The sequence below is a fragment of the Megalops cyprinoides genome, chromosome 6, assembly GCF_013368585.1.
Source record: "Megalops cyprinoides isolate fMegCyp1 chromosome 6, fMegCyp1.pri, whole genome shotgun sequence".
Classification (NCBI taxonomy): Eukaryota; Metazoa; Chordata; class Actinopteri; order Elopiformes; family Megalopidae; genus Megalops; species Megalops cyprinoides.
In genome coordinates this window covers 532,111-551,393 of record NC_050588.1, presented here as the reverse complement: position 1 = coordinate 551,393, position 19,283 = coordinate 532,111, and the positions used below count along the sequence as shown (strand labels likewise).

General features: G+C 42.2%; 1 protein-coding gene across 1 annotated transcript; it reads right to left on the bottom strand.

Moving 5' to 3' along the window:
• Positions 1 to 1,047: 1,047 nt before the first annotated feature.
• Positions 1,048 to 19,152, bottom strand: LOC118779899 (general receptor for phosphoinositides 1-associated scaffold protein-like). The gene is made up of 8 exons (XM_036532220.1): positions 18,829 to 19,152; positions 11,341 to 11,378; positions 10,137 to 10,191; positions 5,324 to 5,426; positions 3,815 to 3,908; positions 2,395 to 2,461; positions 1,924 to 1,990; positions 1,048 to 1,666 (listed from the first exon to the last, which is right to left on the bottom strand). The coding sequence occupies exons 1-8, from the start codon at positions 19,024 to 19,026 to the stop codon at positions 1,176 to 1,178; spliced, it is 1,113 nt and encodes a 370-aa protein (XP_036388113.1). The 5' UTR covers positions 19,027 to 19,152; the 3' UTR covers positions 1,048 to 1,175.
• Positions 19,153 to 19,283: the final 131 nt, after the last annotated feature.

The following is a 19,283-nucleotide window of genomic DNA, read 5'->3' as shown; positions in this document are numbered from 1 at the left end:
GAACCAATTCTGTGCGTTGTGTACACATTGTAATCAAGTTGGATTTCATATTCCCAGGCCGTCTATGGTGTCTGATGCTGCACTGCTGAAATCTCCTACTATAAGTCAACAGGGAATCCTGCCTCTGGCATGGTCACATTTCTCACAGGAGGGTGTTTGAGCTCTTAGACACAAAGCAAGAGATAGCCTGTCTGAAACACTCCTTTGTTTCAAAAGCTCTGAACACGATGAACCAGAGTAAGGGTTAGCTGTGGCCCATAATAGCTGGCTCTTCTGCCACTGTATGTGGCTGTGTGGGTTGTTTTTGATGTCAGAGCTGATGTTTTATTCATATGCACTTTGACAGTGCTACAGCACTTGTTCTATAGAGCAGCATGTGTTCCCAGTGTTCTGGCATTCTTTCTACACTTCCTCTCTGGGCTTTGACCATGGGTGAGGCAGCGGAGTGAATGACACACAACTAAGACCCTATTATCTCTGCCTTCAATCAAACATGCAGAAGAACACCATGCACCCTCTTTGAGATGTAAGAGCTTCTAAAAGGAACACGATATATAGGAAAAGAATATGTTTGAGTGGCAGTGTCTCTTGATTTTCATCCATTTCCTTTGCTGCCATGTGTTTTTTATAATGTCATTTTGAATTAAACCTCTAATATGAAAACCTCTCTCTGCTTGTTTATGATGTTATGATGTATCCTTTTTGTGAGGTTACAGAGTGGAATGTTGTTTTGGGTAAACTGTGACAAACCTTGCAGCATTGTACAGCGTATCTGGAGTGTCTGACCTTCAAAGCCATGGAAACATTGATCAAAATTCTGTGTTGTACAAATGAAAATGACAAAGCTTCCCACTGCCACACTTTTACTTCTCGTCTATAACAAAAGAAATCACCAGAGGATCCATCCGTTATTGTGAAGAATACAAAATTAAATGTCCAGAGAGGCACCGTCACGAAAAAGGGCACTGTTACATTGTGTGATCTGCTGGTATTTTTTCTTTTTTTGTATTTTTTCATTACAAAACCCCAAATGAAGACAAAAAGTGTCATATACAAAAGTCAAAATAAATAACTTTAAATAACTTAAATAAGTGAAAAGAAAAAGTAATGGCATACACACTGCAAAAAGCTACTTGCAAGCCATCTGGTTTAAAGCCCGCAAATCCTGAACCTTGTTATGGCTTGCTTTCCTCCTCCTCTAGGGGGCGTTGTAGTCCTGGCAGGAACTTGAGCAGGTGCCTGCAGATACTGTTCTGCTTGGCCTTATGGGGTAGGGATCTGTAGCTATCCTGGCCGCTGCCTTCCGGCTTCTCCCAAATGCTGTCCCTTGTCGCCCCCTTCAGGTAGCTGCGAGTACTGGCGCTGCGGGTTAGGTGTGTCTTGGCAGTGGTGAGGAGGTCGCTGGCTGTGCGGATGACCCTCTGCCGCTGCCTCTCTGTGGAGCCATTGGAGGAATTGTTGGTGTGGTCGCCCTGGTGAGAGAGGGTGTGGGCAAGTGGGCCATCCTTGACAGGCACGTTTGGCTGGCCACTGGCACTCATGGTACAGTGGGCAGGGTGGCTGGGGGTGGGGCTGGGGGCAGGGCTCAGTTCATGCAGGCTGCCATACACTAAAGCCTTGGCGGACTCCAGGGACTTGTACAGTGCCGCTTCATTTACCCGCATACCTGATGGAGATAAATTCAGACAGGTGGTGTCAGATTGGAGTATTCCGTAAACATGGCCTCCACGTTTCAGGTACAGCACTGATGTGTGTTTTTTTGATATGCATGTGTGTAGGTACATGGGTTAGTATACTTATGCTCGGCAAAGAAAAAAACATAACTTGTCTTTTTCCTTTTTGCTATAAAATTCAAGTTGGATCCCTTTATGGGAACAGAAAGCTGTGGATACTTGACAACTTGTGATCTGGAAGTGAACTCACCGTGCACTAGTCTCTCTTCTCTCCTCATCAGAATCTCATATTCATCCCACTTTTCATGCAGGGTTTGCTGGTAAAAAACACACAAAACACCAAGTCATTTGAAAAGATCCCATTTGATACAGTGGTCACTCATTGACCAAGGAATATCATCAGAAGTCCAGAACAGAGAGACACACATTAGAACAACAAATGCAAAGACCCTCTTACTGACAGTAACTACAGTGGAGATGACCTTATCGCGATGGAAACAGGGGTCAGTGTCACACTGACACACAAACTTCCCTTTTAAATCCATCCTGCCCGCTTGACCTGACCTCCAAACTCTTCTTATTCATACTCAGGTGACCATCAGTGAGATCAGCCAAACTGTGCTAGCTTGTCCTGTGGTGTAATGTCTAGACATCCATGCAGCCATGTCCAAAGAGCAGAGACAAAAAGAGGAACCATACACCCCTGGTCTTCTGGTCTTACCTTTAGGTACTGTAGCTTGGCCTCCAGTTCTGCTCTGCGTATGGAGTCACTGTACACTGTCTCCAGCCTGAGAAACATGCAAAATGGAACATATTTGAACACCTCCAGTCACCTCCCATGATGCACTTTACTCCCTTCTATGTTGAGCTGAATTGTATGGAAATTCATCAATCTGTCATACAATAGATACAATATATGTGTTTTGCCAGCACCACCACACTGAGATGTTGCAAACATGTTCATTATATCATTTTCATGTTTATCTAGGAGTTATGGCCAATTCAGTCATTTAACTGTCAAGCATCCAAAGACAGTGCTGTTTAAATTTACCAGATAGTCTGTGGGGACCTGTTAATGGTATGGCAAGGCATTTATATGTGACTTCCTCCACACCATCTCAGACCACATAACCCAAGTGCATTCTGTACCAAAACATTTGTCATTGACAGAAATGCATCGACTGACTTTTAACTGCTTTTTTATCAACCTACTTGAGAAATGCATTTGAGTATCTTTATACATTTTTCTAAAATAAAAAATATAATTTGCATAAAAAACTCTAATGACTTATGACTCATGAACATTTAAGTAGAATCTGTAAGGGAGATCTCTTGAAACCAGGAGAAACCCAAGCCCCCGCCAGCCTGCAGAGGCATCTCACAGGTCCGGTCATATAAACACTGTTTTTATGGACCGCATGGCGTGTTTGAGCTGGGCCAGTCACCGAAGAGCACTCCAGCTCGCTCCAGAAGCCGGCAGACATACACACACCCTTGGCAGGGGCTGGAATTCTACAAGGCCGATGTATTTTTTGATTCAGCAGGCTGTGTTGCCAACTGCAGCTAGCGGGTTATGCTTGTGGAAATTGGACAGCAAGAGAGAGGCGGGCTTTATCGTGCTCTTAAGTGTTAACAGGCCCAGCTGGGAGACAGCTCCCACTGTTTATGAGGGGGGGTTCTGAAATTTAGTACAGAAGGAGAGTGCGGTCCACCCGATATGTCTGTCCCTGCACAGTAACGAATCTGGTCCAATTTCCAGCTCTTCTTTTCTGACAAAAACCAAAGCTGTTCTCTTTCTACTCAGCTGGGGTGTCAGTGCAGCCTTTCAGAAAACCACACCATTTTTGAAAAAAAAAAAAAAAAATTGAGAATTTTGGAATTAATTTACATGCACTCCTGTGTAGCCCTTCTGCTGGTCTAGTTAATCATTTACATAAAGCAGGGAAAAAAGGAACATGCTGTCTGGACTGTTTGGGGTCTTAAGTTCAACGGTCACACCCTCAACACCTGCACTAGATTATGGGGGAGAGATATGGAGCTTCCCCTTTTCCTTCTGAGCACACATTTTTATCAAAAAAGTTAACTGCGGCTCAGAAGAAAGATAAGATTTCCCAACCGTTTACTCAGAGCAGTCTACCCACTTGATGGTGTTTCCTGAGGACCGTATCAGCTGAACAATTTCCGTGTGTTGAAACCCTTCAACGCTGGTCTCATTGACACTTGAGATGGTGTCACCTGCAAACAAACCAATCAAAAATTAAGAGTTACAATTCTACCAGCAAACCACTTTTTTGCAGGTTGCAGTCAGCTTCATGCTCTAGGCTCCTGTTCATTTTCTGATGAGGCTCATGATCATTAATGGGTCATTAATCTTAAACCCACAGCTTCCCACCTCTCTGTGCCAACGCAACCCATAGGACACATCTTCCCCTCTTCTCTTTAATGTGACATGGCTGCATGGATTTGTTTTTTCCAGTTCTTCTTGTCTCTTAAGACACACACAGAAACAAGAGTCTCTCTTTCCTAATGTTATTAGATTTGTAATCAGTGTAATATGTTATTACTGAAGCAGATGAAAGTGCAGATGGATTCTTTAGAACTCATGTTCCTTTGTAAGAGATGAGCAAAAAAAAAAAAACCACAACGTACGTCAACAATGCAGGAAGTGAAACCATGAGTTACAAAGAGAGGGAGAGACAGAGAGAGAAAGACAGAGAGAGGGAGAGAGCACTTCTCTAAAACCCCCTTTCCTTAAACTGTGTATTCTGGCCACTGAAATGCCTCAGGTGTTAAATGCCGGCTCTGGGTGAGAGGTGGGCAAATGTTGTCGTGCCCGTGAACTTCACACCAACATGTTCCACCTACGCGCAAGACTGCGGCTGAATGGATGAGTAAATAATTCTGACAGTCAAATACAAAAGATAAATATGCTCTGGCAACACTGAGACACATCTCCGCGTGTCCATGCTCCCGGACTATACTGTAAGCCTGAAGAACAAGGAAGCTCTGTCCTGTTTGCACTTTAACGGCTTTTTGCTTGGACGCGTGTTATCTTCTTGTTGACAGAGAGACAACGGGTGGGACAAAGGGTGGGAAGGAGGGTCTAGTCAACATCGACTGCCACACCTCACCTGCTGTGTGGTTACTGTAGGTCCATACACTGCTAAGACCTCAATACAACAGCCTACATTTTGAGAGGAATTTACACTTTTAACATACTAACATAGATTTGATTTTACAGTACAGTTTTGGCATTTAGTAGATGCTCTTATCCAGAGCAGCTTACATCAGTTACAGGCATCTACAATGTTATCCATTTGTACAGCTGGATATTTACTAAGGCAACTGTGGGTTAAATACTTTGCCCAAGGGTACAGCAGCAGTGCCCCCATGAGGAATCGAACCGGCAACCTTTCAGTCATGAGTCCTGCTCCTTAACCACTATGCTATACTGCTGCCCCTATGCCCAAAAACAATGTCCAAAACAAATGTATGCGCTCAGAGGCAGACATGCTGTGAGGTTTGTCCAGTAACATTGTGTCTAATTAATTGTATTCATCATAATAACTACTTAATAACTAACTATCAAGCTGATGGTGGAAGACACCATCAAGACACCAGGAAGAGATGGGTGGAGGGAATTTGCTTACCATCTCGAAGGCCTGCTCGGTGGGCCGGACTGTCCGCACGGACCTCGCAGACGAACGTACACATCTCCACGGATGCCTGGGTCTCCTGGTGGAGCCCATAGGTCTGAAATGCAAAGGTGTGATAGTCAGAGGAACTGACTAAATGATGTGCAAGTCGCTTGCCACGGGGCGTGCGGCACACTTGCCGCGTGTGACCAGTGTGCGATGCTAATGCTGTGAGGCTGAGCAGACACCATCGAACACCAGCTCATTTATGCTAGCCAAGGCTAATCTAATCTAAACGTACTAATCTGCCCGCAATGAAGTCAACTGAGATCAACAGAGGAAGTTGTGGCTATTCAGAAGGTTAATGTTTTGGCATAGAGCTGATTAGATCCACCCCCAGTAACTGAATTTAATTCCAATTTAATTCCAATATCATGTTCAATGTCTCACATTTATAACAAACCAAATTTAATGAAAATAGGTTCAGAATTAAGCAAGTTACAGTTGATTTTGTAGAGAAGTCTGCAGCTCTCAATACACATTGTATTTGTTTACTAGCACATCTTGACCGCTCCAATATGGCGACCACGCAGACGCATAGCGGCGACATACAGCAGCGGCCAATGGGGTATCTACATTTCTATCTATGGTAGTAACAGTAGCAATAGTAAGAATAGTAGTAGCAGTAGTAACAGTAGCAGCAAGCAGCTGTGCTAACAGTAACAATAGTAACAGTAACAGTAACAGTGGCAGTAATATGAGTTTGAGCTGCATCAGTAGCAGCAGTACTAGTGAGTGACAACTCCAGTGGTTGCTGAATAAGCTGAATGGGTTCTACAACATTTGCTGTGTGAACAAAGGAAGCTGAGCTCCAACGCAGAGGAATAGATAAAGGCAGATAGAGGAAGACAGGCACCAGATTATACTCAGAAAGGTATGCAGGACATCCTGTTTTCCGCTCACAAAGGCCCCATTTGCATGTGTGATAATTTGAATCCTGCGATACTCAGTCTTGCGATGTCTAAGATGTCTCAGTCCTCCCTCTTCTAACATATGTTCAGTGGTCTTTTATGTAATAACCTCCACATAACATTAAGAAAAAATTGTGTGGAGTCCACATTGGGCTAAAAAAGGCCCTACTGTAACATAATCTCAAAATGGAACTGAAAATGAGATCATCAACATTTCCCACTATGACTCCACCTCGACAAGGAGAAAACAGTACTGATTTGGTTCTGGGGCTGCACACCAACAGATTTCCCTGTACAGGTGACTCATTATCAGCTGTTTCCCTGGTAAGTCCTGAAGTGCTGCAAGTGACTGTGTTCCTTTCAGACTGGAACTTCCCCTGAAACGTGACAGCCACCAAACATGCAGGGGACTTTCACCCTTGTTTGGCTTCACACCCCCCAGGAGCAGGTGAAATGGGTGGGCATAGCACTGCAGTGCTGTCTTGTACGGTGTCACAGCTTGGATGCAGTTACCTTATGCGGAGGCAATTTCAGCGTAATTGAAAACTGTCACTGCTGATACAGCAGATCTTTATCCGTGGTTTTCTGGTGGTACATAGCATTATGGTACCAGTGAGGCATTTAAACTGAGGCTCTGTGCTGTTTAGGTGAAAGCCTACAGCTATGTTATTTACAACATGATGTGAGTTGGAGACATCAGATTAAATGTTCAGTGCAGTGGGGGAAAGGCCCAGAGGTGCACACCACACAAACGGATATCACAGATGTAAATGGACCATTGCCTGCATTTGCATGAGGAACGCTGATGGTCAAACACAGCCTGGCAAGGACCTAAAACAATAACTACATTCGTAAAAGAGCTGGCTCTTGGCATTTTCTGATAAAGGAGAAGCCAGAGACCCAACAGTCTTGGTATATTGCCTACGCTAGCGAAACTGTGTTACTCATGTGGGCAAACTTTATAAACCAGACTCTAATGTGTGTCTACAGGTGTACTAGTTAAACAGTCATCCCTGACATCTGGCCCAAGGGATCTCTTTGTGTTCCTGAAACCAGTGCATGGCAGGGTGGGATATATGCAGGTTCACTCTAAAACAGTGATGGACATTTTTATCTTAAATATATCCACATCTCAATAACATGATCCAAATAATGTTAATAATAAACTAGTTTGTGTGCATTTCCTGAAGAAAATGCGATGTGTGGTTGCCTGTTTGCATTATTGACCATACGTGCGAATTTGTGTGCATTAGAGTTGCCATCTCCCTCCCCCCTCCCTCTGTGTGTGGTGCTGAAGCCTGAGACAGAGCAGTAACTTAACCTCAGCTGTCTCTGATTGGCTCTGTTGCAAAAATTTAAATATCAACTGTTAAACTGGTCAGAGTGAGGGGATCTCAAAGACCGAACAAAGGCTCATATCTCAAAAACCGTACATTACAGAGCTGAACCAAAGACATTGTGAGATTCTGCACATTTTTTCCTCCGGAGATACGGCAGTTTAAAAAAACATTTTGTTCAAACGAGGGAGTGAAATCCGCCCGCTGTCCAGTCCTATACTTTTGAATGTGGGTAAAATTAGAGCGCTTTTTAAACATTGTTAAAATGATTTGGCATTGGTTTGGTATCTGTGGTGCGAACGGTTTAGGCGGAAGTTTTGACAGAGACCTCCTTTTAAGGAGGAGGAGGAAGTTAGAGGACTCGGAACAGAGAGCGTGGTAATGCAATTATAATAGAAGAGATAGAAGACTTTGTCTTCCTGATGGTCCCATAATAAGTTAATTTAGGATTTTTCTTTGCAGGGGCACTGAATGAATGCCATTTTTGAATATGCATACAGTCAATGCAGTGTTTGCACTACAAATCCTACAATGCACCACAGGAAGGCAAACACTTAATGGATGGTGTGTGCAACTCTTGCGACATCACCTGAGAAACTCAAAGATGCCTGATGGTAGGGCTGGGCGGTATGGCCTAAAATTTATATCACAATATAATTTGAAGCACAGACGGTAATGGTATATATCACGGTATATTTGTTTTTCTTAAAATTTCAATATAAATGCTTCTGAAGGGGTAAAGCACTGGTATGGCAACTGCATGGCAGCTATTACTGTACTCTTAACTGTATTACTAGGACATATTTCACATAGTACACAGGCATTTTAAGAACATTTATTGTGCAAAACTGCAATAATAAATACAAAAAAATACCTTTTCACAAGTAACTTCCATCTCTGAAAAACACTTTTTCATGAAATACAATGAAATCAAGCTGCACAGAGAAAAAAAACTGACTCGGGGATTAAAGTTCTCTGTCGCTACGACGGATTCCAGAGAGGCCATGTATGAGATCAGTATAGAGCCGAAGGGGGAAAAAAGCAAGCGGAGGGGGATGTTATGGGACTTAGGAATTGCACTACCAGGTGATAGGTAGCTGATTTGTATACGCATACAATCTACTTGGACATCGTTAATAATAATAATAATTAGCGGCAGTGGAAAGCACTAAATAAAAGTGTAAACGACCACCAAGACATATTGTGATCCGATCACTCAAACCACTTGCTGAGGTGGCCTGGGACGCATTTGACCATATATCTTTTGTAGTGTAAACGCTAGTGCGTCCTGATGCGTTCCGGACAAGGACGTAACAGAAAAATACGTCATCAATGCAGGATGTGGTGGTTGTTTGGTGACAGTGCGCCAACGCTGGAAAAAATGCTTTTATAACATTCTTCCTTTTTCGTCTTGTCCTGCACTCTTTTGCAAGTTGCAAATGACTTTGTCCTGCCAATCTCAACAGTTGGAATAGCCCATACATGTATATTAGTTCTTGAAACATTTCTGTTTTCTTAGCCAGCTAGTGCTAAACAAATCTGGCACTTGTCTGGCGACACAGACTGACGTAGGTGGGGTGACGTAGGCAGTAACAAAATCTGAACACAAGTGGTCAGCTGGACACCTTGGAGACGCATGTTAGGCACACGGCGATGTGTCTCGGCTGTCCACTTGGGATCTGATGGCCCAAGATGCATTTTCAAACCAAGTGTAAACAGGGCCCAAGTGTAAACAAGGTCTTAATGTCCAGCAAGTGAAAGAAATAGTTCAATTACGAACAAAGTTAATCAAGATTGCAATCAAAGTCAAAGTTTGTGATGAAGAAGGAGCGAGAAGCCATGGTTCATGACAGAGTCATGACAGTTTGCAATTAGATGAGCCCAAACGCTGTGTTCACCTGCATGCACACACTAATTTCCCCTCATCCCTAGTACTTGGCCTGTGTAGGGTTGGGTTTTGGGTTTTGAAGGGTTTTGTCATGTCGTTGTATATAGGCTACATTTTGTGAGGTTAGGCTACTGCTTTGTGTGTGTGAGCGAGAGAGAATGGGTGCGCGTCTGACAGTAGCGCAAACTCACAGTGCTTCAGAAAAGATTAATCACTGTCAGGTCAGCAAAGATTTGTGTATGTAGATAAAGCAATTAGTATTGTGTCTTTTCGATGAAGTTACACCTAGATCTGTGAGGTCTCTCCCTGTCAGCATGGTATAGTTAAAATCCATACCATAGGGCAAATTCATACCGGTGTACTTCCTATACCATTTATACTGACCACCCCTACCTGACAGGACACCAGAAGGTGCTATAGAGCTAAGGATCTTTAACAAATTGACCCAAAGCATTAAGCCCCCTCGCACCCCCTCTCCTGCTTGGGATTCTGGATTAAGTCAGATGGTTGTAGTGAAATTGAAGCTAATCTGCTCCTGATGCTCTTAATCTGAAGGATAATATGGATCCTCAAAGCACTGTTATCTGGCCCAAATCGCAGAGGATCTCCAGCCGCCCAGACAATCCTCTTACCTGGATCTCAAAGCCGAATGTCTCCCCATCCTTCTTCTCCAGGACAATGACTTTCCTGAAAGGCAGAGGAGGCACAAAGTCAGATTTGTTTTCCTAATCAACAGCCAAATCAATTCCCTGAGGAGATTGGCCCTCGTTCATGCAGGGATCCGTGGTGTCTTGGGGATGGTTAAACTAAAAACAAACTAAAGGAAGATTTGAAATGTCACAGGTTTATCACAGACCACTATTGAGCTCAAATGTAAGGTGCAAAACCACTCTGAAATTCAGCTTCTGTGAGTTTTGTGGGTTGAAAAAGGCAAGTAAGTGCCTTATGAGTAGCAACAGAATTGTTCTGCACATTTGAATGCAATGTGGCAAGCAACTGTTGCACCTTGGGAAACCCTTGGTAAATAGAGGGTTGAAGTTGTAATATTTTCTGTATGTGAATGCAGTTCCAAATCTGTGTCCAGAGTTTGGGAGTTTACCTCATTTTGGGCTTTTTCAGGTTCAGGTTTCCAGTGTCCCTGGATTTTGCAGAAAGAGCTTTTCATAATTAATATTTAACAATTAATCTTCTTATTCTCCATGGTACATGGTACTTTGCTTTGCAGAGAGGTTTGGCTCATTACATTTGAAACGTGGGAGAGAAAAACAGCTGTGACATACAGAAAGAGGTCTCACAGTGGGGTGGGGGCCGACCTCTATCTCCAAAGATGTCACATGACTTACGTCTTCTGGGTGATAAGCATCATGTTTTGACCAACAAAAGAGGGACCAAAACAAACATGTAATTGTGAGTGACTTAAAAAAAGTTAGCTGCACAGCTCAGAATGAGTCTAATCCCAGGAGACTCCACTGGAGACAGGCCCATGTGTGATGCCAACAAACCAATGCCGGCAACCATGGCAGGGGAGTTCTGATGTGAAGCAGTGCACTATGGACTGTTTGCCATTGTACCACAGAGTGGGGTTTGGCATGAGGCATGCATGAAGCATGAGTGATTACAATAGTGCATATTTTGTAATATTTTGATATTTACAGCAGTGCTTCACTAGATTAAATCTTTCCACCTCCTCATGTGAGAATCCCAAATCCCAAAGGATGAGAGCATATATTCACCAACTCTGGTTCCTACTGGAGGAGGATCAAGACAGTAAACCTGTATGAATGTTCAGGGGGAATGACTGAGAGACACAGTGGACTACAGAGAGAGTGGGCTTACCTCTGTTGCTCAGGTGACTTCCATGTCTGCGACCCACCCTGTCAAGAAGAGAGAGAAATGAGACACTGGAAGATAATCAGAATGTGAGGATTCTGACTGACACAGTCAGAGAGTGAGCTGATGAAGAGAGCTGGCGCTCTCTTCTTCCACCCAGTGGTGCCCCCAGAAAATGTTCAATGGGGTGGCCAGGTGGGGCAAGTGAAAATCTTGGGGTGGCACTAGCATGGTAACCACTGGGGGTGAGGAATGTAATAACAGCAATTCATTTCCACGAAAACAGACTCAGATATTTCAATGGCCAAATGCAATAGAACAAACTGGATTTTTGGATTTAAACAAACTGAATTTATGGATTTAAATCTTTGGAGTTAAAACTTTGGAGATACTGAATGCAATATTTTTCTCCTCATTACGAAACAATTCTGTATCATATGGGATGCTTGGCAACACTAAGTGACACAAGCAGGCTGTGGCATCTGGCATGAGTGTTTTTTTTTAATGTTAGCTAGCTACATACAATGCAATTACGGGTAAAAGTTATGTAGATAATTTGATTCTCTAAGCCTAAACACGATTAATGGCGATGACAAAATATATCTTAACTGAAACAACAAAAACACGCTTATGTTTTAAATGCCAATGTATTACTAAATTGTGTGATGTAATCAACTGGCTAAGAGGCTATCCGCAATCAACGTAACCAGCTAATTTATTTATAGCAACCTAGGGAGACCGGACTTAAACACATCCGTCTTATAAGAGGAAAAAACAACAAACATCTGAAATCTGCAGTAAAAACAATAAAATACGCATTTTTCCAGTTCGAACTTGGACAAGTCCTGTCATTAGTGGTCAGTGTCTGATAATTCTGCGGAGTCGAGGTTGAAATTGCGAAATTGCGGAAATGTGAAAAAACAATACAATACAAATCAGTGGTTGAGAACTTCTCCGAGACGAGTGTATGCTTAATTAGGGGCCAAGCACTGAAGGTGCTGGAACCCTATTGTAATTGTTAGTTTTCTTATTATTATACATCTGCCATGGGAGTCTATGGCAGCCCATAGATCTGGTCGTACTGTTTTTATGAAATTTGGCACACTCACAGAGGACAGTCCCAGCTGTCCACTCACCAATTTTGGGGTCAGTCAATCAAGCCCTCTAGCGCTACCATTAGGTCAAAGTTCAGCTGACATTTTTGGCCATAACTCCTGACCCTGTTGGAATTTTTTCAAATTTTTTTTTCCTAGATTCCTTAAGTCAAGCCGAGACCAACGCACCCATTGCCGTCAAAGTCCGCCATTTTGGATTTTCCGCCATTTTGAATTTTTACAAAAACTGTTTTTTCGCTACTCCTCCTACAAATTTTGTCCAATCTTTACCAAATTTGGTACATATCATCTTCAGACCACGCCTGACAAAGTAATCCAAATATTTTAGATATTCCAAAGTGTTCGCCCATAACATGCAAATGCGTTTGACAGCAAAGACACCAAACAGGAAGTGAGGTTTTTGTGTCTTCACACCAAACTTGATATATGGACTTCCTACACAGTCCTGAGAGTGTCCAAGAGGTTTTATGTCATTTCACCACTAGGTGGTGCTATAAGTAAAACAACTGAATTTCTGCTCATAACTTGTGTCTTTATCTTAGAATTATGATTCTTTTTTCTTTTGATTTCTTGGGTCATGTCAAGTTGAACAGATGTAAAGTTTTCATTTCCACCATATTCGGTTGTCCGCCATTTTGAATTTTAATGAAAACAGTCTTTTCACTACTCCTCCCACAGATTTTCTCCAATCTTCTCAAAAATTGAGTCAGAGCATATTGAGAGCACGCCACACAAAAGTTATCCATGATTTTATGTTTATGAAAAGCATTCACCAGTAATGTGCTAACAAAGTCAACAGCGAAGACTCAAAACAGGAAGTGAGGTCATATCTCAGCAATGCTTTTGTGTCTTCACACCAAACTTGGCATATGGACTTCCTACACAGTCCTGAGAGTATCCAAGAAGTTTTGTGTCATTTCACCCCTAGGTGGCGCTGTAACTAAAACAATTGAATTCCTGCTCATAACTTTTGATGTCTTTAGCTTAGAACTATGATTCTTCTTTCTTTTGATTCCTTGAGTCATGTCAAGTTGAACAGATGTAAAATTTTCATTTCCACCATATTTGGTTGTCCGCCATTTTTAATGTTAATGAAAACAGTCTTTTCACTACTCCTCCCACAAATGTTCTCCAATCTTCACGAAAATTGAGTCAGAGCATATTGAGAGCATGCCACACAAAAGTTATCCATGATTTTCTGTTTATGTAAAGCACTCAGTAGTAATGCGCTAACAAAGTCAACAGCGAAGATGCCAAACAGGTAGTGAGGCCATATCTAAGCAGTGCTTTTGTGTCCTGACACCAAATTGGGTGCCTCTGTTTGCGACTATTCCCTGAGGGTGCCCAAGTGTTTTAGTGATGTTTGACCACTAGGTGGCGCTATAAAACATATTGCATATCATTTGTATTATACTTATATTCTACCATATCTTTTGAATTGCATGGCCTAAAATCATAATTCTTTCTTCTTCTGATTCCCTCATTTATGCCAAGTTAAACACACTTAATGGTTTCAATGTCTGTCTTATTGCAAAACAAGCCCTCATTGTGCTTGGCCCCTATATCGCTGCTTGGGCATGAGCACAAGTGCAGCCCTTTGCATCATCAGCACTTCCACTGACAGCAATTGGAATTTGCGCACGTTAGCAGTAGCAGGTGGCTTGTGTGTGAACTGGCAGCATACCATTTGGTAAGACAAAGCAATGATCGTTATACCATTATCTGTAAGATACGTTTAAAACAGTAACCTGGTATAGCATCTGGAGTAAAGGCAATTGTATGAAACATGTTAAATATGCATACTCTGGCCATGATGAAGGCTAGGCTATTTCTTTCATATTAGTAGGCTAGCGACCTTTTCACACAACCTCATTGATTAAAAAGCAGCTTATGTAGGCAACAATATCAATAATAGTAGGCCTACAAAACATTTCAAAGCCAAATTTGGAAATCAATATAAGTGTATAATGACGTTTGTAATGGTGTTACTCTCAAGCATTTTTCTTTCATTTTTATAGCTAGCTAAGGTTACAAATAACCTTAGCTTAATTATCATGTTTCATGTTGTAGACCTATGTATTTTGATACTCTAGATAATGTCACGCCCTCCCTGAGCAGGGATATTGCAAGCCTATCAGCATTGGCGGTCTACCTTCCTACAGATACGCCAGGCAATACCGTTATCTTAAGGGGTTATCAAAACTATCCCCGGAACCTCTCAGGGCGGTGTGCAGCTAGTACACATTCGGCTTGCTTAAATACAACAGAAAGAAATGAAGAATTGACGTTACCTAGAATTTCGGGACACGGACGGCAAAGCTTCACACATTCCGTGACCTAAAAGGTCCCCGTTAGCTTCAGCTGCGCTATACTTGTTGGTGCTCTTCGGTTGGTCGCCTTCCCAGGACTTAACGCAAAGAAAAGGAAACAACGCAAAAACACGTCGCGGTAGAGTGGTCGGTCACAAACTGCAGTAGGGTACTCAGTTTTCCCGTGGGAGACCAGCTTCAGCAGTCCGCATGGATCCACAGTAGCAGCCACACCGGTGCATGCGCAACCCCACCAGAAATAGCCTCATTCCACGTACCGCCCCGGGTCACAGGGTCAAACCACTCATTAATTAAACAACGCCAACCCTCCTTTCATATTGTACCAAGCAAGCCGAAGTGTTTTAGGGACCCACTAATACTAAAAATGAAATTTACTTAAATAAATCTGTATGTGTAAACAAAATGTGTATCAATAATAACAGGCTCATCTGGGGACTAATAAGATCTCCTGGAACTCTTAAGGGTCATTTTAGATCTCAAAGGAAATGGCCTGTCCGTAACAATAATGTTCTTATGATTTATTATTCATCTAGCAATGCATATTGCAGTACAATCCAGTTCAGGTGGTGGACCTTACAATTAAAACACAAATAAAACTTGTTTCTTGTAAATAGCAACAGGTCTGTTTCTATGTATGTAATGTTTATATGTGTAATTTCGACAAAACCTACCCACCCCATACCCATTCTCATGGCCATGGCCACCCCTAGCCACCCCTTGGAGGTGCCCCTGCTTCCACATCTGTACCCTTCTCTTAGATGGCCCCTTGGCAATAAAAGATTTTATTTTTACACACGTTATTTCCCAAAATACTGTCCCAAGCTTTTGAAATGACTCGGTCTGTTTCCACATGCTACCCACCCTTCCCATGAAAGGCCCCTGCATTGCTCTTCTTCTGCATTGTTGTGGTTATTGTGTAGGAGGCACGGGCAATGATTTGGACAGCCACTTCATTCTGTCCACTAATGGTGCAGCCCCTTGGTTCGCAAATCTTGTTGTTCTTGAATTTCTGGCAGGGAAGCGGCACACTTTTCATGCGCGCGAGACACTGTCTATACAACTTTCCGTTTTCCCTTACAATTACGATGGAAAGCAAATTCAGATTGCCCCATACAATCACACTAGTACCTCCTGATCTCTCTTTCTGGTCTGCTTCATGCTAACATGTTTAAATATCTGTTTATGTCTATCAGCCACATAACCTGTTCACCTTGACTACTCCAGCAAAGGTTCCACTTGGACATAACATATCTGTGCAAAGGCAGGTAGAAGAAAACAGAACAACTAAAATGCTAGTTAAAAGATGCAGTACAGAGTAGATAAAGGTGTTTTTATTGACTTGACCCTCAAACACCACCCACTGGAAACTGGAAAGCTTTGAATCAAAGGGACATTGTACTCATGCTGGGACTAATAGGTACTTTCAAGCCTTTATTTTGGGCTGGTAAAAAGGCTGGTGGCTAGAAAATGGCAGTAGTACCATATTCTTTGTTTACCACAATGGCCCTAAATTTCAACTATGGCTCTAATGATCAGGTATCTATATGGCTATTTGCCTAATCCTGCTGAATGCAATTTTTGTAGGTCACTCAGGGCAAGGGTGTTTGCCAAATGAATAAATGTTAAAGGGAAAAATGAAAATATATTATTAAAATACATTATGATTAGATTCATTAGCCTTTGTGATGATGGTGGTTACATTGTGTGCACACTGCTACCATTGTGTGTACTCAATACATTTAATAATGACAGGCATACAGCAAGGTCTTTGGACAGCAGGCCTGCTTGGGGGGGGTGGGTGTTGGTGGTGAGGTGGGTTGGGGTCAGCACAGGCTCTAGGACAGTTTAAGAGATTACAAGAAACCATTGCCAACAAACTGTTAAAGTGCGTACCAATACTATGTAATATTCTGACGACCACCACTATGAAAAAACTGACTTATTTTTTGAGAGCATAAAAAATGTACCCAAATCATTCACAAAGTGCTGACAGGTGCTTTTGTATGAATGGATGACAAAATATAAGGATATGTTTGACAGATGGTCAAAATCAATTTATGGGGAGACAGGCATTGTTATGTAAATGAGAACTAAACAGCAGACTGTATCCAAATTCAGACAGGGGCAGGCAAAGCGCTACAAAAACCTCCTGTTGACTGTGGAGGTACAACACTTATATATTTTTTTAAATATTTAATCTACTGTGTCAATGTGTTAATTTAAACACATTATGGGGGTAATGGGCATCCGAAGTGCTGTTTTCCACACAACTCTACCATTACAAATACATATTATGACCATAAAACTGCCATTTCCTGTTACTAAACTGTAACTGAATATTCAACTAATAAATGTATTTGTTTTAAGATGCAATTTCAAACTGTACGTCTTTTTTTTATCGATCTGGCTCTATCCTACTGAGTAGCACTGTATTTTGCACTGCCAGTCAGGAAAGAACCCCCACGCATCTCATTTAGAAAAAGTGCCTGTAGTCTATCCCTATGGAGTCAATAAACTGCATCAAAACTACAGTGCTAATGACTACAACAGAAACAATGCATCCATTAAATGGATAGACTAACACATATGCTGTAGTTCACCCTCATTTTGTGTAGTTAAAAAAAAATGTTAAAAAGGTGCTATTGAGCAAGGGGCCAAGCCAGACTGTAAGGTCTGAATGGCGCTTCTATGGCAAGCCATTTTAACATTTAATCAAACCACACTCCTATCTGTAATTACATTTTAGATATCCATAATAACATTTCTCCTAGTCAGAATTGTATTCTCACTAGTCAGAATGGCAATTAAAGATATCCACAATAACATTCTTACTAGTAGAAATTGTATTTCAAGATGTCTACATCTAAATCCTTAAAAAGTATAAGTGGCCATTTAACATTTAATAGCTAAAGTGGATATGTATTGCAAATATCCGTAATTCAATTCTTCCTAGTCAAAATGAACATTTCAGATAGCCACAATGACATTCTTCCTATCCACAATTGACATTTCAGACCTCCACAACGTCATTCTTCCTAGGACAAATTACGTCACTTTTGCCATTCATGTGTATTGGGCTTTCATTTTAAGATGCCCACAATGTCTTTCTTCCTATCCAGAATGAACATTCTGGATGTCTGCAATAGAATTCTTACCAGGAAAAACAATCTACGATAACTGCAATACATATGCACTGGCAGTCTAGCTATTAAATGTTAAAACGGCTTGCCATACGCTTCGCTTCTCGCAGAGATCGACTGCTGTCGGTCTGCTTAGTAATGTCTGCTCTGACAAGCGCACACTGTCTATGACGTTGCATGTCGCCTGATGCTCTCTAACTGCACAGCCCGTTCATTTTTAACAGCAGCGTTGTCTGTACCCTGATCACCTGAGAAAATATAACTGGGCACAGAGAACTCACGGACTTGCGAGTCATTTGCCAAGGTGCCAACACGCCGAGCTAGGTGTCTACATATGTAGATCAATCGCACGTGCATGCATTTTATGTTGTGTGCGGTGAAAAATTCCACACGAACTTTGCAAACCTAACAGTAAAATTGCTTTGGGTGGTATTGCGGACGTCATATGTTCCAGTTTGCATCCAGCAAGACAGAACCACAGCAGTGTTCGATTGTTTCCCTGTCCCAAAAGTTTATTTTCTCGACATTCAAGACTTTCCAGGACCCCTGTCTCCGCTCGTAATGAATTCCAGACACTCCACCTGAGCATGTGCACTCAATGTGAGCGTAGGAACATAAACACTCCTGTGTTTAGATAAAAAGAACAGCAAGTCAAATTATTCCGAGAGAATCATCTGGCAGCAGTGCAGTAAATGCACGCGCGCGCGCGCGTATATGTGTCTTCCAAAGTTGCATGTAAAGAGCACATCTAATGAGATGCTATCGGCATCAGACGACTGTACTGTGCTGAATGGTGCCCAAAACAACACACTTCGGATGTAACTGGATGCAACTGGCTGGCTGGAAAAAAAACACACTGCAGTATACAACAATAGTATTTTTAAATGCTGATAAAAACAGAATACATACTTTTCTGTGGTGTCGGGGCAACGTTTCCCCAGAATACGCCAGAGTCTTGTAATTGTAAACATCCGATGAATTCTTGAGGGAGACCAAGGTTTTGCAATTGTCTGTTCTGGAAGGGGGAAAATGCATCTCGGCGCTGTCCGGGGGAGCCGTTCTATTGGAATTATGCTTCTTCAACCTCCGGAAAGTCATGTTCCTCATCTTACAGTGTCCACCAGCTGGTGAGTGACAAGAACTAGAAAAGTAGTGTATAGCTTCACAGTCACTGCCATAAAACTCCCAGACAGTGAATGGGAAAAATGTTTGCGTCACTACAAAAGTTGCGTTTGTCACGCCTTCAAGCTATTGTTGGTAACGCCGCTGAAACGAAGGCGATGTTTTCTCAGTGAAGATGCGGGGCGGGGCGATTCCTGCTCCCAGTTCAAAATTAGTTGCTGAGGTCATTTGATTGTTTACTT